Source organism: Gambusia affinis, linkage group LG07 (genome assembly GCF_019740435.1).
Source record: "Gambusia affinis linkage group LG07, SWU_Gaff_1.0, whole genome shotgun sequence".
Lineage (NCBI taxonomy): Eukaryota > Metazoa > Chordata > Actinopteri > Cyprinodontiformes > Poeciliidae > Gambusia > Gambusia affinis.
Genome location: NC_057874.1, coordinates 1390516 through 1411084, shown reverse-complemented (window position 1 = coordinate 1411084; position 20569 = coordinate 1390516). Strand labels below are relative to the sequence as shown.

Sequence of the window (20569 nt, the reverse complement as noted above, 5' to 3'; positions counted from 1 at the left end):
TTCTCTCCCTAATATCAACCTTCAGACATGATTACAGCTCTTGCTCCTTCATCCAGCCTCTGCCTCTTGCCTGCTGCTTTGATTTTCTCTCCTGCAACCAAAGTGATCAAACGTGACGCTCGACTCAAACTGAGACTTCACCCCTGGAGTGACGGTGGTGAAAATGATCCTCCAAACTGGAAGAGCTCATCAAACACCCTGCAGTTTATTCAGAGGGAGCAAAGTGGCTTTTACTGACCTCTTTGTCTCCATTCCGTCCTGCAGGTAAAAGGTCAACAGATTTATTCAAGGAGAGTTTAATATCTGGGACGTGCAAATAGTGATGAAGGAGCATTCATGACCTCCGGTCAGACAGACAGAGGAGACCACAAATATAGGAAAGTAAAGCAATTTAATGGCATAAAAAAAGAATACAGATTAACATTCATAACATGCAATGGCTGAATCTTTACAGAACACATCGTGTTGGTTATTTGCAATATGAATACAGAAGTGTGTTTTGCATGACAGTGTGGAGATAACAAGGCATTTTAAGACATTTCACTGAAAAACTACTGAATGACTGAAACAGGTGAATGACAAGCATCTGCAGCCAGATGAAGTAATCTGATTACAGGAAGGCTTTTTGGTCCAGGTTGGGTTGAACTTAACAGGAAAATGTTAATAAAAGAAACTCAGCTGAATTCTGAATCTGTGGTTTTAATGGTCTGACTCAGAGAGGTAAGAAACCAGGACTCTGTTTTTTGTTTTTTTTCAACGGTCCAAACATGTTGGTGATCATGTTGGTGATCATGTTATTGATCAGTCTGAGGCACATTCTATTTTGCTTTAAAAAAGAAAAACCCTTTAAAGGGATAGTTTCACGTTTTCATTTCAGGCATTAGATGGAAATGATCATTGCTGGTCCCACATTAACACAATTCTTATTGACAGTTTGAGGTTTTCTGCGCCACCTACAGGCTCTGTGATGACTGCCAGTTGAAACTGTTCAGTGTGGTGTCAGCCAACAGGTGTGTGTGCAATAAAAATCCTGAATCTGTGTAGTTACAATATCTTGTAAAAGTATCCTAACCTCTCTAATCGCTCTGTTTACCTTCCAACCATAAACCTTTAAAGTATTTTATGGGACTTAATGTGACAGAGCAACACAATGGTGTATAGTTATTAAGTGGAAGGGAAATTATACACTGTATCTATATTTTTCGGAAAAACAAATTTTAAAAGTAAGCTGTGTGTTTGTATCCGACTTCCTTTGCTCTAATAGCAAAACATCCACTGCCAGACGTCCTCTCATTAAAATTTATTTTGAATGTTTTCTGAATTATTTTGCATGTTTTCCTGTGTCTGTTGGGATGTAAATTGCCTGTTGGTGTGACTGTGTGTTTCTTGCCGTTTGTTCTTTGTGTGTACGTATGTTCCACTGTGATGAACTGATGAAATGTCCACAGTGTACTGTGGCTTCTGGCCCGATGATTACTGGAGATAGCAAATCAAAACTAACCCCTATTAATCTGTGGAGTCCTCCAGGGCTCAGTTTTGAGACCAGCCTTGTTTGCATTGTTCTTGCTGCTCTGAGGACAATTTATTTCACAGTATAAAGTCTCTTTTCACTGCTATGCAGATGTTTTTCAGGTTTCTTGGCCTGGTCACACTAATTTCAGCTGTAGTTGAATTGATGTTAGATGAAAAAAAGTAGAAGCCTCCTTTAATTATTTTAAATGAAATGGAAACTTTTGACAATTCTTACTTAAGATAGTAATGCTTCAGGCTGTTTATCACTTTAAGAAAATTGCAATTGTCTTGTTTTATCTAGTTTTGCTGCTGAATAGCCCAGGATGCTTTAATAAACAAGACTTTAAATCTCAATGAGTTTTTCCTCTACCTGTTATGTATCTACATGCTACATTTTCATTTGTGAAAATCAAATAGAATTTTGGTGTCACATAAAAATCCCATTAAATTACACTAAAGCTTGTGGTTGTTATGTCACAAATGTACAAATTTCAAGGGCTAGGAATACGTTTCCAAGGCACTTTAGATGAAAATTAAAATATTAATTTCCAACTAGCAGTTTTCAGATCAAGCACCACCAGATGGTCCTTTCAGATCAACGAGGAATGTGACAACCACACACACCCCCACACACACACCTGAGACGTGACGTCCAGCTGTAATATCTTGACCCATCAGATCAAACTGCTTCATTTGACTGTTGCTAGGCTGCATCATCAGAGTATCCAGGCTTTTTAACAGGATTTTACTTTGTATATTGTTTAAGTCGTGGTGTGAGTCTAAGTCTCAACCTGCCTGTCACTCTGCTGCAGGTTTGCCTGAATTTCCCCACTGAGGGACCAGAAAGGTTATTTCTAAGCCAAATAACAGCTGACTGTAGATTTGAACTTCAGATTTGCTGGAGTGGGAAACAGCTGCTAAAATCTCCTGAGCTTACTTGTCTCAGCCAGAGGTTTCTCATTTAAAGATCAGTGTCTGGAATGTTTTATGAAAACTGAAATAATTAATCATTGATCATCTGGAATGAACCACATGTTCCAAACCTGGCACTGATACACCATCACTGTACTAAAATAATGGCCCAAGTACTTTTTGTAGAAAAAAAGAACCTATTTTTAATTCCAAAGGAAACTTAGGCTATAAAAAAAAAATTTGGCCAAAAATCACCTAGGCCATTATTTTAGGAATATGTTGAAAAATAAAACCCTTTCTCCATTGTTAAGTCTCACTCTAGACAGTCATTGTCTGGTTCAGTTGTAGCCAACCTGTGTGATCCTCACCATGTGTATTCACAGCATCCTCAATCCGCTTTAACTGAACTGCAGTCTGTTTGCCTACAGACAGTCCAGTTTGTTTAAGGAGGTGTGAATGTGTAATCAAACTCAGACCAAAAAACTAATTCTGGTCTAAGTTGGACTGAACTGAACTCTAGTGCACTTTGAATACAGATGTGAACGCAAGCAGACCAGAGACCACTTCAAGAGCTGGAAGCAGACTACAGTACAGAGCCATCCAACCATTTTCTAACACCCTTGTCTCTGGTGCGGTCAGGAGGGGTGCTGGTGTCTATTTCCAGTGAACGTTTCGGGTGAGAGGCGGGGTCACTCTGGACAGGTGTCTGAGTCTGTCGCAGGCCAACACAGAGACAGACAGGACACACAACCACACAAACCCAGGACCTTCTTGCTGCAAGGCAGCAGCTCTACCAACAGTTCTGCAGCCTACAGTGCAAAACATTCTGGATAAATACAAGCAAAACAAACATGCTAGTCTAGCGCTTGGGGAAACAATGGTTGTAGTTTTTACCAAAGACAAAAGAAAAAAACTACAACCAGTAAAATTTTGTTCACAATTTGTGAAGAAAGAATCTACACTAGGAGTCTTCTTCAGAAGGTTTTATGTTCTATTCTTCTGTGGTTCTTGGGTTGCTCAGAGGGTTTGATTTGTTTCACTCAGTTCAGTGGGAAATGTGAACCACAGCAGCTGAAAATGGAACAAATGTTGGAGTTTTGGTTCCCAATCGAATTGAGTCTACTGGACTATCAGATGTGAAAACACCCACGCTTACCAAAACCTGCAGTGGTGCCAAAAAACTGAAGGAAGGATCTGCAAAGAGTCCCATTGTACTCTTCAATGGTCCATGGGTATCCATGGAGTCCAGTGGAGAAGGTGCTTCACATTAACCAAAGACTGAAGCTGTTATCTGCCTCAGCAGGATAGCTACGGTGATGCAGTGATATGTAGATTTCCTCATTATTTTGTCAGGTATACCCCACTGAGAAAAATAAGTTAATAGGCAAACTTTCATACACAAATTACATCAAATTTAATGAATTGTTTCAGATATAAAAAGGTCAGTAATAATTGCTCGACTGGAAAAATATCAACTTCTCCCCACTCGCCTGCAACACAGTGACATCAGTGGTTCATGTAATGACAGAACGCCATGTGAGAGTTCACCATTTGTACAAACCAGAGTGCAGCTGAAAACACCAACATGAAGAGAAAATAATACAAAACAAATCACCACCTCTAAAGTTTTTGTGATAATAATTATAAAAAAAGGAACACTCAACACATACAATATACACTATATATACATGGTATTTAGTAATGCTCGTGTTGCAGTGTGAAGGAGCAGAGCTTTAGAGAATGAGTATGGCAGTGTGCAGTTGGCAATGACTCATTACGTTTTGACACAAAATGTTCGGCAGTCTTCGATAACGTCTCTGTCCTCCTGGGTTTGTTGGTTCCATGTGGGTAGAGTGCTGCTGGCTGGGCCTTCTGTTCCTCACGCTGGGGTCTGAGTGGAGGCTTTGACCTCGGCCGACACCCTCTTCTCCTTGCGGCTCCCGTACTCGCCGATGAACGAGCCGTCTTCGTTGAACTGAACGTCCTCGTCGCCGTAGTCCACCAGGCTGTCCCCGCTGTCTGCCGCCTTGATCTCCCTGCTGAGGGAGCGCTGGCTGCCCTTCAGCGGCTTCTCGTCGTTGTCGCTGTGGGAGAGGCACAGTGGGTTTAGATTTCCCAGCATTCCACATGGAGCTTCGCTCTGTGGGCTATAGGGGAGAGATGGAGGTACAGGCTGGCGCTATCGCTGCCTCCACCCAGGTTTGAGTGAGGGACACCGACTTCTACCTCAGACTGACCGATGGATCATAATCACAGATGCTTTCATAGATTCTCAAAGTAACATATTGGACTCAACATGCAACAATGTATTTTTTATAAAAGAAGACAGATGAGCCATAAAGAGGGGAGGGTGCATTGGGTCGAGGCTGGTGATGGGATTGCTCATGCTGTCATCCTGTAATGCAAAGTGTTACATAGAATACTCTATGTAACATTATGTAAGAGCTGCTTATTCAGGAGCCGATTGCAGAGGCTTTGACAAAATAGGCAGAAGTGTTGAGTTTACTGAATGTTGGAAGCTGCACAATTAGCTTTGATCTTGAAAGTATCTGTAGCCAGTACTGGTCTTACATCAGGACCAGGAGTTATATTTGTTGCTTTTTATGATTACAGCGCCTGGTATTCAAGGTTGTAGGCCCATAAATTACTCAAATCTAGGATTTATTTGAGGCTTCCTCTAAAAACATTCAGAACTGCCTATTTCATTAGTTCAGACATGAAATATACTTTAAAGTGCATCGATACGCACAGTGAAAGCTGACGCTTTAACAAACGACATCTACAGTCTTCCTTGTTCTAGTTCTTGGGAGTAAAGCCTATAAGCCAATCAATCAGCCTGGCAGACAATCAGTGGCATTGAAAATAAATGCTGAAGAAACACTGCCTGCTGTTTGGCTAACACCTGTCATTGGTTTGCCCAGTATCATTGTGCCCAGCTATTTCAGCTTCTCAAGCTACAAACAGATTCACAAATAGGTGAATACATTATATTACTTCATGAGGTAATATGTGATTGTTAACATGGACTACAGCACAAAATAGCAAAAATAAGAAAATACGGATGGCCCAGGTGGTTGGAGTTGTGTTCTGTCAGGAGCAGCTGGTGGTTTTTAACTCAGGAGTCACAGCAAATACAGGGACAAACTCTAAACCAACAAGGCAAACAGTGCTAGTGAATCTAAACACAGAGCTATGATTTACAGTCATGACTCAAAACGCTATGCAAAGCTAAGCTAGCTGACTGCTGCCATTTCCTTACAGAGGAGTATCAATCGTATTTGGCTTCCAGCAAAAATGATGCCAAACTTTTTGAACCTGGTCTGCTTTCATGTCAGACTTTTTGGTGTTATCAGTAGCAGTTCTCTTACCTGTAGCAGAAATATGTTCTATCACAGTGAGTTTGTAAATTAATTCAGTTGGCTATGACTAACAGCTGCTGTGATAAATGCAACCTGTAATTGTAGAAGTTAATATTTGCTAATATAGCGCTGTATTCCATGTACAGAGATGTTCAGTGTTGCTTTCAATGGTTAAAACTGCAGTTCATCTTCCTGGCTGTCAGCTTTTTGATCATGAGGATTCCTTCACTTCCCTACATACATATGACATAAAAACTGCAATATGTTACTTTTATAGAAAATAATTTTTTTGCATTTTTGTTAAAATTATTATGTTGTGACAGGATGATATAAGACACATTATCTGTGAAAAAATGCTGTCATCTGAACAAATACAATGCTACGTCAGAAACAACCAATCAGAGCCAGAAGGAGGGTCTAAACGTAGTTAATCATCCTCATGTATGCACCACTCACACCCCCACCCTCCCTCTGCTCTGTCACAGCTCCTTCCCAACAGCTAACCTGCCATGAATGTAAGACTAGTTAGCTTTAGCTAGAGTTAATGCTAACTAGCTTTCCAGCTGTCTATCTAGTGAATGTGGATAAACAATTTTTCTGCAATGTTAAGTTGTTTCTTTGCCATTAACATATTTGTAAGTGTGTATATAAGGAAGAGTGACAATACTAAGCTCCTCCTACTGGCTCTGATTGGTTGTTTTTGAATGTGTGCATTTCTTAGATGGCAATAGCAGCTCAGGCAGGAGGTGAAGGAGAAGGATCTGTTCACAGATTATCTGTCTCATATTATTCTGCCATAACATGTAGACAGTTTGATCAAATGTTCAAAATTATATTTCTGTTAAAGCTCCATACTGCAGCTTTAAGCTTCAGTGGAAAACTATTACTTCCCTTACAAAAAAATCCCATGAAAATCACATGTGGATCACATGTGATTTTACCACAAAACGTTCCAAAATCACACGTATTCATGTGCTTTCACATGTGATTCACATCATTCACATGTAAAACTTGTGTGAGCCACATGTGATCACATGTGATTTTCATGGGATTTTTTTGTAAGGGTTGTAATACCTTCAAAGAGCCTCACTGCAAGACATCTTTAAAACTTAAGCTCTATTTTTGTGAATTATGCATTTAAAAAAAAAGAAGAATTTAACAGCTCTAAATGATAATTATTAGTCAATAAGTTTCTACCAATAAGTTGCACTTATTGGTAGAAACCTTTTTAAACATTGAGGGCAACAGGCTCCTGAAGTGAACATGATGAAATCTAACTGCTGCCACACTGAGCCACTTTAACCTCATCACATCAGCATTTGTTTAGCAGTCAGGATCCCACTGATTGGAGAATTAGACTGGGACTCATGCTGTGGCAGACGGTTATGAATAGAACCACTAAAGGACCAATGACACATGCCCTGATATTACTGCCCAGGAGATGAGGAGCATTCAATGACTCTGATTGGTTTGAGGCTTCGGCAGGGAGCAGAAAACTCTGACATCAGAGCAGAACTGTTCACCACACACAACACCGAGTCTAAAAGCAGCTACTCTGACCACGCCCACACGTAAACCGGTTATCACATACTTCACGGTTACTCGGCCCGTCTAACGTCTCCGGCAGGAGAGGAGCGAGGCTCTGCGGGAGCCTCATGGAATCTGGGCCGTCTTTTCGGCGAGAGCAAAAAAAGGCAGAGAGAATTTAGCGAGGAGAAGATGGAGAAAAAGAAGAGGGGAAGACATTCATGGAGATGCAGTGATGTGGTGAGACGCTGTCCTCATGGGGATGGTAGAGGGAGAGCTTACCTGTATTCACAGAATGTGTCATCATTAATGCCCTGGGACTCCACATCTGGATGAAGGTCTTCTTTTTCTTTCACTGCACACAAAGTGATGAAAAGAGCTGAGAGATTTCCACAGGAGACAAACAGACAGACAGACAGATTGCCGCTGACTGCTCCCAATTATATGCAGCCATTTTCCCCACTTCAAATTTCAAATATTAGGAAAAGATTTCAGTCACTTCAAGATTCAGAGCTTAAGTTAAAAGAAAACTCTGGATTGTGAGTATGCTCTCTGTAAATGTCAACAGTAAGAATGCTAATTATATGATCTATCTATCTATCTATCTATCTATCTATCTATCTATCTATCTATCTATCTATCTATCTATCTATCTATCTATCTATCTATCTATCTATCTATCTATCTATCTATCTATCTATCTATCTATCTATCTATCTATCTATCTATCTATCTATCTATCTATCTATCTATCTATCTATCTAATAAAAGGATGGATGTTTTTGTACAACATAAAGTTTAGCACCAATTTGAGCTTCTCATTAGTATACATGATTGATTCTGTGAAAACTGTGTAATATTCCTTTAATTTAGCAACAAGGAGCAACACCATCCCTGACATCAGATGTCAGTTTTAGTTCTCAACCCCAATCTTTTACACTGAGTAGAACAGGGAGGGACACGTGTGAACCTGTGGCGTACACAGATCTGTGTGTGGTTGTTCTCCCCGCCCCTCATGGACATTAGCTGTGAATAATGACACTCATGATGTCTCTGCTTCCTCTGATGAGGAGAACAACAAACTGTCAGGCAGGCCCAGCTCAGGCTGTCACTCTTTATGAAGTGACCTCATGCACAGAATTAGATAAACCCACCACACCAACAACGTAAAAAATGTAACTGTGAGGCATTCAGGAGCAAACCCAGCAGCAGCCTGTTCTGTCTACTGCTGCAGTAAATGACTGTGTGGTGTGGAAATACACTGTCTGATGACTGATCACCTCTCTGGCCTGAACAAACAACAATATGGAATTAAAATAATGCTTTAGGCAACAATTAGTTTTCAAACAAGGGAGTAAGGGGTGTGTGTGCGTGTGTGGGTGTGTGTGTGTAGGTGTGAGTGCCTACCGGAATACTTTCCTCCTTTATTTCTGTTGACAAAGCAGGCAATCAACACGATGAGTGTGAGCAGAGCGATGGCAGACATGAGGCCGATAAACCAGCCCTGGGTGGAGATTCCTCCATGGACGCTGGCCAGGCCTGTGGAGGACAAGACACTGTGACTTTGACTGGCCTTGGCCTTTGCATCGGACACTTGATTGAATGTTTACATCGACCAATCTAATCTGATGCTCGGGCCGAGGCGCTGATGGAAACGCTCCAGTATTAATATTAAACAGCTAATCCTGCTTGTCTAATTAATCAAGCGGGGAATGCTGAACAAATGTAATTCCTTAGTGAGCTAAATGGAATTCTAGTGACGGCGTGAAGGACCGCCAGGTCGCTTCAAGGACGCGGCTGCGCTCTCCTCATCAGGAGGTCAATGAATTTTTTTTCCCTCCTCACCTTTAGCCCTGCTTGTGATAACCTCTTCAAACACACCAGCATTATCAAGCCGGTGAATTCAGTCTCAGGTTTGAGTCCGTCAATGAAAAGTGAGAAGAGCTTAACGCTCTGATGTCCTCCAGTGACCTTCACCTGTACTATGGGGGATAGGCGGTGTGGGGGGGTAAGGTGTCTTGAAAACACACACCTAGTGATGAAGAAATGATTTGAAAAACAGCACAAGGCTTTGGATGCTGCAGTCCTTTGAAGAGTTCAAAACCCCAACAAAGGGGTTTTCCAAAATGTTTTCTAAATGAAAACCGAAAAACTGTGGATATGGATGTAGAAAATACAAACTAAAAAAGAATGTTATAACCAAGGTAACCTGAATAGTCATTTATTGGGTGATTGTTGTGAGAGAAGTGGGTATAAAAACAAGTTTATGCTTCTAGCCTCTACTTGGAACATGTAAATATATTTTATTTCTGTCCTTAATTTGCATAATTGTGAGTTTATTGCCAATTTTATGCCATAAAAATGATTAAAACATTCAATTTAAATTACTAATTTAAATAACTCTCAATTGCAGGTGGCAGGATTTCTTATATCTGCATTTATAGTCTGTGAGCGATGTGATGATTAGCAAAAATGGAGCATGGCTTTTAAGAGTGAAAATGTTTGAGTCCCATCTGTCTGATTATTTTTTCCTCATCTTTAATCTTCTAAATGCAGAATTTAGAAAAGGATTTAATGAGGGAAAAACATCACCAAACTGCTCACAAATGTTTCTAAAGTAGCATCACATTCAAAATGGTTTGGATCAAAACAAATCAAACAAACAATCAGGAAGTCTTTGAGGGACTGCTTTATACTCAGATTAAATAATTCACAGATTTATTTTGTTTATTAAATAACAATTAGTTCTGAATAACTCACTGGATTTAATGAAAAAAGACATTTTTGAAGGCATTTGGCTGCACTAAATTGCAAAAACAAGCGCATGCCACACTTATCAGATTTTATCTGTCAGAAAAAATAAATAAATAAACACACAAACTTTCAATAAAATGCATTAAAACCTGTGGTTTTAATGTGAATGAACAGGCATGTGGACATTTATGCTGTTTTAAGGCACTGCAGATGTTACTGCTGCCACGTACAGGAACCAGGAACTGAGGAGAGAAGAATGTACAGCAGTTCATACATGCTACAGGAAACCTGCAGCATGTATGAACATGCTGATATTAACAGAGCCGCTGCTAACAGCTGAGCTGACATTCAACAGGACTGAGAATGATGGAGTGATGAGACAGAATGAGAGAGAGAGGAGAGGAAGGAAACAGAGGATGTGGCAGAGTGTTCAGTAGGAAGTGTCTGGTTCTACTGACAGCAGTTAGTATCATTTCCCTCATTAAAAATTATAATATTGAGATTGAATCAAAGGTGGACTATGAAGAACATATAAACACCTTATTGATGTTTAATACATCTGTAATCTGTGGTGTTTTAAACCTTTTACTAAAGGAAAAATAAACAGAACCAAAATACAAAAATGTAATTTAATCAATTGATTATCATATTAATTTTTTCCAATGCAATGTAAACAGGTAATGCATATTGCTTCTATAGGTGCACCCATCACAGGTTTCTGGCCAATCACAGACCTTTAAAAAGCCTGACCTGCCAACTCAGGTTTTGACTGATAAAGATTTTTTCAGTCTGAAAAGTTGATGAATTTAGTAACAAAGTCACTGAGTTGGTGACTGTTGTTAACAGATGTGACCTCCCACAACCAAAAGCCTCTACAGCAGGGGTTTTCAAAGTATGAAAGGGTGAGCCCCCCTTCAAGGAGCTTAATGCCTGCTGCCTCCCCGGAGGGGGGTGGAGTTCTAAAACCAGTGATGGCATAGTTACTTTGAAAAAGTAACTTTAATCGGACTACTGATTACTCCTTGAAAAAGTAACTTAGCTATATTACTGACTACTTGATTTGGAAAGTAACTAAGTTACTTTCCAAGTCAAGTAGTAACTAACTGCAGGATTAAGTAACTTTTTAGTTACTTTCAGCAGCTGCTAACAACAACGCTCTGCCTCCTGTGAAAATCACATTGATCTTTGCCAAAACTTAATTGTAAGTTATTTTATAATGGTAACATCAACAATGTGTCTCCACTGATAAGGTTGAACTGAAGATGAGATTGTACAAAAATAAAAGACATGAGTAATTTGTGTGGTCCACTGTTGTCTGGAAAACTCTAAGAAGGATTTTAAAGCCCCCCTCCCCCCAGCCTCCAGATTCTGCGTTACGCCCCTGAGTTTGATGTCGCAGCGCACAGATCTCCTCCTGCAGCTCCACAGCTCAGATGGCTGCGACACTTATCGTAATATTAATAATTATAACGGTGCTAGTCAGCACTTGCCATTATAACTATTGCCAACTACGGACACGTTCATTCGTGGCTGTTTTCACGTTTATTGCGCTGTTTAAATTAGTCTCGATATTTGCAGTTTTCTGGAGCGCAACGCGAAGCTCGACGTCATTCAGAGGTAATATAGTAACTTGACATTAACAAAGACTCAGCGGGACGGATCATCCAGGAAATGATGAACAGGGAGAGACTGACTAAAACTACCTTAATGATGGACAAATTCTGGGATTTATTATGAGTCTCTGCTTATTTCCAAGCCCAAATGAGCAACTTCACGTTCAAAAACGAGCCCAAAAAGGCGCAACCAGCCGCTCATTAAATTTGCAAGCGACTTTTAAAAGATGAAGCCCAAAGCCGTTTATAATAATCGGACTTGGCGACAGAAACTCAAAATAGTTCCAGTTTTTCCACCAACAAAATGCGCATCTCCCTCCATTGTTTACATTTCTGTCGCATAGAGACGTCGGTCACTCGACAAGACGAGTAGAGGAAATATGATTAAATAACAAAAGAAGATAGTAACGCAAAAATGATTTTGATAAGTACCTGTAATCTGACTATTGTATTTGAAATAGCAACGCGTTAGATTACTCGTTACGGAAAAAAGTGGTCCGACGTCAGTAACGTTACTGACATCACTGGCCAAAACATCCTCTAAGGTGGGAAACATTTCCACTGATCCCCGCTCCACACGCGCACCCCACAGTACCAACTTTTTCCTAAATCCACAGAGTTGATCGTGTGCGTAAAAGACGTTTCTCTCACATCAGTAGACAGCAAGCAGATAGCTTTTCCGGTTTATTTTTTCCCCTCGCACCGCGCCTCCCCTAAAGTGCTCTGGCGCCCCCCAGGGGAGGCGCGCCTCACACTTTGAAAACCGCCGCTCTACAGCAACTCTGAAGAAAGTTACACAATATGAGTTACAAGATTTCAGTTCCCTTTGGGAGTACAGAAAGTATTTTTGAATTGAATTGATACGATGTAAATATTAGAGATGGACTCATCTTGTTCAGGTCTGTTAATTTCATGACATCACACATGTGCTTTCTTAGCTAATGGATTTTTAAAAATCCTGACAGTGGTGAGGATTATTTGACTGAATTCAGTTCCATTCTACTTACCTCAATTTTATGTATTTATTTTGTTTATTTACAGTGAAAATGAACATGTCACATGTTATCATAAACAAAGGTTTTGAATGAAAAGAAGTAGTTTGATGAACATATCTTTGAAAATAATCCTAAAAATACAGGATTATCTTATGAATTCATAAGATTCATAAGATCCAGTCATCTTATGAAAGATGACTGAAAGTTAGTGCCATCCATGTGAACTTCCATCAGACTGTATAAAGTTTATTTTCTTGTCTAAATGGTCACATTTCAAAAAGTGACGTCAAAGCTGATGTATTAATATTTGAACTTTTCTCTGCAGTTTTCTCATGTTGGGTGTGATTTGCATCATCAGTTTGACAAACAGGATCTTTCTAAGCCTTCAGGTGAACAAAGCACCATCCGCCTCTCTCCCCCCCAACAAAGCAAACATGCAAATCTTCCTCTCCATCTCCAGCTCAGGTGCCTTTCTTCTCTTTTTTTCTTCAGGTGATAATTCAGTTCACAAACACACCTGAGCCGGGCCTGTCCGTCCCCTAACCACGACGTGACACTCTCTCTCTCTGGCTAATGCAGACGGATTAGTGTGCAACCACGGTGATTCAAACTGCTGAAACGGGCAGATGACTAAAAATACAGCCGTGTTTTTGTCACTTCGTTCCTCAGCCTGCTATTAAACGGAGCACAGAGCAGCTGCTCAGCCAGCAGGGAGCCCAGAAGAGAAGACGGCCCTTCAAAGTCACAAAGGCAAAGCTGTGAGATATTCTGATATAGGTGCTTTCATCAGCTCCCACTTATGGTTGTTCAAACATCAGTATGAGCTTTTCTCTCTTTTTTTCTTTCTTCTTCTTCTTCTTCTACTACTCATTAGAGCTGTGTGGCTGTTTACTCACTTGAAGATTTCATGGAAATCTCCGGTGGCTCTCGGGTCAATCTGTTGCCGTGTACAGGCGGCGCCGGGGCCCAACAAATCAATCACTTACAATTAGACGTATTTGTCCCGTTCAAGTGACTCCTCTCTTGAGTCACACTGCCAGCTCGCAATATAGATCTGCTGTCCTAGATTTCCCTACGGTGTTGCCAAGATATTAAACTACGGCAACAGTAAGAGAAACAGTTGGTGGCTTCGGCTTCATGTTGCTCTGCAGACCAAACGAGTCCTGTGGCCGTTCTAGGAAAATGAGCAGCTCTTTATAATGTACATCAAGTCAATCTTGATGTACTTGATGTAGCCTTTTTTAACCATTAATAGTTAATTAACCTTCAAAACATTAATTAATTAAGGATGATTCACACTTAAGCTATAAATGAACACATTTATTAATGCTTTCCCCATAATGACTAATTACTACCAAAAACAACATACTCAATGTCTCTACATGCATAATAACACTCTAATTAGCTATTCTACTTACTGTGTGTAAATGTTTGCAAATGCTCAATAAACGTACTTTAACATGTGTTGACATGCATTAATGGTTAGGAAATGTTTCAATTGGCTGCATATTAATTCTGCAGTGCCTCCATAATAAATGCAGTTATTAGTAGTTAATTAAGTCTTTTTGTGAATACTTTGTGACTATTCATGCTTTAGACATAAGTTTTATTTGCAAACATATATATACACAGTAGATAGAATAGTTATTCCATGACTTATTAAGCATGAACATACATTGAGTTATTTGTTTTGGGAGAAATTAGTCACAGATTTATTTATTGCTTAATAAGTATGAACTATCCTTAATTAATAATGTTTTAATGGTTAATTAACTATCTATTAATGGGTAAATAAGATTAAATAAAGCGTAGTTATTATAAAGTGCTATTGGAAAATGTGCAGCTCAAATTATATTTAGTTTTGTATATTTTTATTTTTATTTTAAAGATGCCTTCGAGTGGTTCACTTTTTTTTTACTAACTATAATATAACAACTGAATAAAAATGTAAGGATTTCCACTCTACTGGTTCACAAAATCAATAAAAGAAGAAGAATGAAGAAAAAAGCAAAAACTTTTTGTGTGATTTGTCAATGACATCACAAGAGGTCGACCCAATAAGCTGAGCAGCTGATGTAAGAAGACAAGGTAAGCCTAAGGTTGATCAGTATTGTCAAAAAAGTTTATCACATTTTTTTAATCATAAAGGGAAAAAGAAAATGCCCATATTCTGATTATTTCTAGATATATAACCATAAATGTTGAATGATGTACTGCCTTCAGTACTTAGAATAAATATCAGTGAAATATGAAGTAATTTTATGAAGTCAAAACATCAATTTTTATAATTAAAGAGTAAAAAATAATATTGCCTTTACTAACTAAACATTATGGTTCAATTATGAAATGAAGATGAACATTTCTTCTAATTTGAATGGAAACCAGGAACTGAGTTAACCATAGCATTGGTTAATTCAGTTCATGTTCTGCAAACATGATAGGGATTTGAAAACATTACAAAACAGAATATTTAACTGATTTATGAAACTATACAATATCATCTGTGAGACATGCCTGTTTTCTTTTTGACTATTTGACATTGTGTGACCTTTAACATTGTGTCTGATGTAAGCTTTTGCTCTTTCCTTCTGACCAAATATAACATGAGCATAAAAATACAACTTCTGAATTCTTAAAAAACAGTAGGCCAACAATTACTGCAATCCAAACAGTCCTTTGCAATATGAATATCACACACACTTTTTTGTGATGATAAATGTGTGTTAAATTGTGTGTATGTCACAATATCTGTGTTTAGATTCAGGTGTTTGTCAGTTACACTATATTTTGGGCTGCAGTTGCCACTAAATGCATCTTGGATAAACTTGAGCCGTGTAATTTTCAGTGATGCTATGATTGTTATTATTGTGTATGCATATGTTTGTTGTGGTTTTGTTTTTTCTCTTTCTGCAGGTTTAGAGGCAGACTTCTAGTGTGTTGAGTTGTGCTTTCTCTAAGCTTCTTTCTATTCTCTGCTTTCTTTTTTTTAAAACTTTTTCCCCACCTTTCTCCCTTTCTTGTCATCTTTGTCCATTAAATTTGAAATAAACCCAAAGAAAAAAAACAATTTGTCATATATTCTTTAGTGAGTTTGGTTGATTTACACAAAGCTTTGTCAGCATTTTTACGTGTTTTCTTGCTGTTCGTATCAGGACTGCTGCTATACCTATGTTGGGACGAGTGGGTTTGGTCACATGTGACTTTGGAGTGGTTGGAGTTGAGAGAGATTTTCCTAAAAGAAAAACACATCTTGTGGTTACCAGAAGCAAAGCTAACAGGAGCTACATTCTATTGTTAGCATCACGCTATCATGGGCTAAAATTAGTGACTACACATCTAGAAAAAGTTCCACTAGTTTCCAAACACAAGGCAGCATAAATTACACAAAGCATAATTTATTACCTTAGCTAGAGTTTTGACATGAGGCACTGAGGCTGCTGTTGCTAGGATAAAAAGTCAACATTCATTTACAGGTGCTAATAGGGGACAATTAATAGGAGTTTATAATTAGCTTACTCATTAGCACTGTTAGAGAGGAAGCCACAAACTTTTAGTGTGAGGAAGTTGACATTTTTCTAATGAAAGGAGGCACCGAGTGCTCTCTGCAAACAACAGAGAGGGTCAATCATCTGCAGGCGAGCTGGAACATCAGACAAATAAAACTCTTCCTGCTGGTTGGAACTGAGGCTTACAGCATGCACCGATGTCTGCCCGGCTACGGCTAAAACATGCAACTGCTATGTACATCACAGGACGACTCATACCAACAAACATCACTTTAAAATTCAGACAGAACCTGGTGAAGGTATTCAGACCCGTGGAAGTGTTGCACCACATTACACCCACAAACCTCAGACAATTTTAGTGGGAATTTAAAATTCCCACTAAACTTAACTTAACTTCTTTAAGATCTACATTTAAGTAGAACTTAAAGAAGAAGAAAGAAATAGTACATTTTAACACATACAATTCTGGAAAAGTCTGCTATGGATTTATATTTGGTCCTGTTCAGCTTACTGTCACTTAATCAAATATTATCCAAACTGCCTTCAGAAATCACCTGAACAATTATATGGAAAGCAGAAATCTCAGAGATTTGTTAGAGAACATTAGAGAACAGAAAGCATCATGAAGACCAAGGAACACAGCAGACAGGTGCATGGTACAAAATCCTATGTGTGAAAAATTGTGGCGGCTGCATTATGCTGTGGGGAATGTGATTTTCAGTAGGAACAGGAAAGTCAGAAAAAGTTTATGATGAAATGGCTGAAGCTAACTTCAAGGCAGTTCTTGAAGAAAACCTTTTTAGTGACTGTAAAGACATGACCATGAGGTGAAGGTTGATTGTGCTGCAGGAGAACAACTCCAAAGATGCAGCTACCGTGTAAATAATTAGATCAAAACCTGTTTATGTGTTGAAATGGCTCAGTCCAGGTCCAACTGAGGATCTGTAGCAAGACTTAAAAATTGACGGCCACAATCATTGCTCTCACCCCAGTCAGAGATCCACAGCAATTACAAAACAAGAATAGAAGATTATCTAAAACAAATCTGTCTTTAGATGCCGAGACAGACAGACAGACAGACCCCAAACCACTTAGAGTTGGAATCGCAGCAAATGACTGATTTACAATGTTGTGATTAGTGAGACTGGATAGAAGTTAGTCACTCAGATCTATTACTGTTTTATTTCAATCAAAACCATTGATTTTGCTGTGCTATTTTACAGATATTTGCAAGGAATTTTGTGACAGTTTTTCTTCATTAGACCCTCTCCAAAGTCTGCAAGAAGGAAACAGAGCAAATTGATGTTAATTATCCTCCCCTTGTGCATAATTAAATGTTTGAGAGTTTTGATGTTGATCGGGAGGATCAAACCTCCCGATCAACCGAACCCAATCAACACTGGATTGGAATTACAAGCCTCAACTCAACCAACATTTTGAAATCAGGAAACTTTTCTCCAAACAAAGTGATCAGAAGTCAGAAAGACTCTCTGAACGAGGAGCAGCTGGAGGAAATCTTGTGGAATGAACTCTGTCTGCATCACTGGTTCAGCTGCACCAGAGCGCTTCTGTCCATAAGTTTCATAAGATGAAAATGTTTGTGTTTCTGCACCAAGTGGTCAGGTGTGCCAATTATAATCCATCAAAATGACAGATGGCCTTCAGAGTTTTCTGTCATTGTTTAAAAATTCAGTCAAAGATGAAAAATATTCCGTTAACAAAACCTCTGAGAAGAAATAAAAAAAATATTGTCACCTGCAGGTCAGAGTTAGCAGTCACTTAAACCCAGTGATTAACAATAAACTAATAATTATTCATTAGTGTGAAAAATGTGGGGCTCTGTTGCCTTTACATGAATTTCTTTCTTCAGAGAATTGTGAAAAACTGGAGGTACTGAGAAATGTAGACTATTCTAAATTTTATCAACAAAAAAGTTGAATATCCACACATCCAATTTTGTTCTAATATGTTTTGGCCTATGAGTTAAAACCCAGTAAAATATGTTGAAGTCTGTGGTTGTAAAATGGCAACACATGAATACCATTGTAAATTGCATAAAGTTACAAACAAAGTGTGTGTTGGTACGACGCCCCGCTTTCTGCATAAACATAGATCTACATACTGATGCCAACAGTAGGAGCCAAAGAAGAAGCTGCAAGAAAACACAACCAAAGAACAAAAATGAAAGGAAGAGGAGACAGGCATTGCATGGCCAAGTAGACACACACCTTCACATACAAATTCACAACACACGCTGTCATGATCAAAGCAAAATCAGAAAGCAATGCACTATTTAGTGGCGTATAAAAGTGCAGACAGAGGACCATTAGCAGAAACAACATGGAGATGTTCGGAGCTCAGACTGAAGGCAGAGCTGCCACAAAAGGCTTTCAGTCCCTCCAACATGCACAAAGCCACCCGGCAAAATTACAAGTAATGACATGACAAAAGTGAGTCATCCTCCCTGTAATCATTTCCACTGGCTTTTCAGCTTACAAATAAACAAAAGCCAATTAAGTGTATTTCTGTGATTATGAGGATTCTGTCTGTAAACACTGAGGATTTTTGCATAATGAGCCCCTGTACTGCCAATTTCTTGGTGTTGCAGTTGGATGAAGAAAAAGGAAGTTGTCCAGCAATTAACGGTGTTAAAAAATACGCAGGTAAATAAAAATGTCCTTCTGAAGTCAAGTATGCATTTGAAAAGATTAGAAGCTACAAACTAGCTGGTAATTAATTCCAACACATCAGCTCTTTGGGATAGTTTATTTTACACTTCTAAATGGAAAGCTTTCAGATTGTTTTTATTTCTTATCCTGTGTTGTCATGGTGACAAAGGGAAAGACATTGTCATGAACAGGTGGTTTGTGAACGCCTCACAGAGGAGAATGCACTAATCTCTGCCACCCTCTTAGTGGAGATTACCTGCAGTTCTATTGGCCATTAAATTGAAAATTGCACAACTTGGAATTATGAAAATAAATTAAAAAAGAAAACCACACATCTTTCAATAAAAAGCTTTTGCTCTAGAATGAGGTGGTGTATTCCTCAAAACTGCAATGGAAACATGTTTTGCATCAAGAGTCACATGGTCAACAGAAAATGGAAGGCGGATGGTGGCATGGCATGTTTTTAATGACTTATCACAAACTTATTCATGTGTGATTTTAATTGTGCTTCCTATTGAATAGAAACACCACAAATGCAAAATTGTGTCTTTTCAACATTTGCAGAATATCAACCAAGCTTTGCCCACATTTGTAATGGAAATGCAGCTGCTGTCTAAACTGTCACTCACTTGTTTCCAGGGCGGTGGTGCTCTCCTCGCTGACGACCGGCCCACAGCCAACCGCAGTGCAGGAGCGGAGATACAACTTGTATTTGCTCAGAGGCTCTAGTTCATGCAGGATCCACTTCGTGGTGTCAGGGTTGCTGATGTTCACAGCCTGCAGAGGGCCAACTTCCTCTGTGTCATTAACTAAAGAAATGAAAGAAAATACAGCTTTAATTTTGGTAGAATATCCAATTCTAACTATCTAGTTGCTGACTGACAAAAACTTGGAAGGTTTTGCTTCATTTATCACCTCCAGGAAAAGAGTAGAAAATGTGCTATTAAGAAAAACTTTAGACCAAGATTTTCAGGGAGTATAAATAATTTGCATTTACCGTAGCTTAATGTTCTTCAGTTGATAAAAACTGACAAAGAAACAGGCAGATAATGCACCTCTTCTTTCTTTTTAAAAAGTGAACTCAGTATGTTACCTAATGTCCATTTAAAACTCAATAGTTTTTGATGTCTGCTTTCTGATTCGTCTCATTTTTCAGACAGCAAGGCAGCCAGCTAGGTATGAAGATGACATTTATGTTCTTAGTAACAAAAACAAACCCAGCAGGTGTTAAGGTGACCTTTGCTTAACACCAGTGGAAGAGGTGCAATGTTTTTCCTCACATTAAGAGCAATATTACCACAATTCACATAAATGCTTGAGTGTGAATTCCTTTCACCCGGGACTCCTCTCCTCTTCAGTAAAAATTTTGATTCTTGTTGGGTTTTCTTTCAAGGGATAAAATTGTCTTTTTGGCAAATTATGCAATCCATACTGGAGCAGAGAGGAAAAAAAAAGGCCACCAGCCGGATGTTTCCATCTTGCTAATGCTTTATGTTGTAACTTTCCCAGAAACCCTGTGGCCTGCCAGTTTGTGTTCTCTATCTTGTACAGTGAACTGGCGAAAGGCTGCAGACTCTGGCTTGCACACTCGCGACAAACAACAGCAAGTCCAAATATTCTTCAGCCGGCGCCAAACACGGTTGGCTTTATGAAGTGTGAAACAAGCCAGGATTCTGCTACAAACAATGAACCAAAGCCAACGTTGTTTTCGACTCCCACTTA

The 20569-nt window shown here is 39.1% G+C and overlaps 1 protein-coding gene across 8 annotated transcripts in view; it reads right to left on the bottom strand.

Annotated features, from left to right (window-relative positions):
- Positions 1-374: 374 nt before the first annotated feature.
- The window catches only part of chl1b (cell adhesion molecule L1-like b), a 98845-nt gene continuing 78650 nt past the window's right edge, over positions 375-20569 (bottom strand). For 7 of the 8 annotated variants that reach the window (XM_044122277.1, XM_044122275.1, XM_044122274.1 and 4 more), the window contains 6 exons: positions 19477-19656; positions 18301-18330; positions 15839-15904; positions 8718-8849; positions 7593-7665; positions 375-4508 (listed from right to left, as the gene is read on the bottom strand). In XM_044122277.1, coding sequence (XP_043978212.1) covers positions 4304-4508; positions 7593-7665; positions 8718-8849; positions 15839-15904; positions 18301-18330; positions 19477-19656 — 686 coding nt within the window. In that variant the 3' untranslated portion in view covers positions 375-4303. The remainder of the gene's footprint in view (positions 4509-7592; positions 7666-8717; positions 8850-15838; positions 15905-18300; positions 18331-19476; positions 19657-20569) is intronic. The other variant, XM_044122281.1, reaches the window with a different exon arrangement.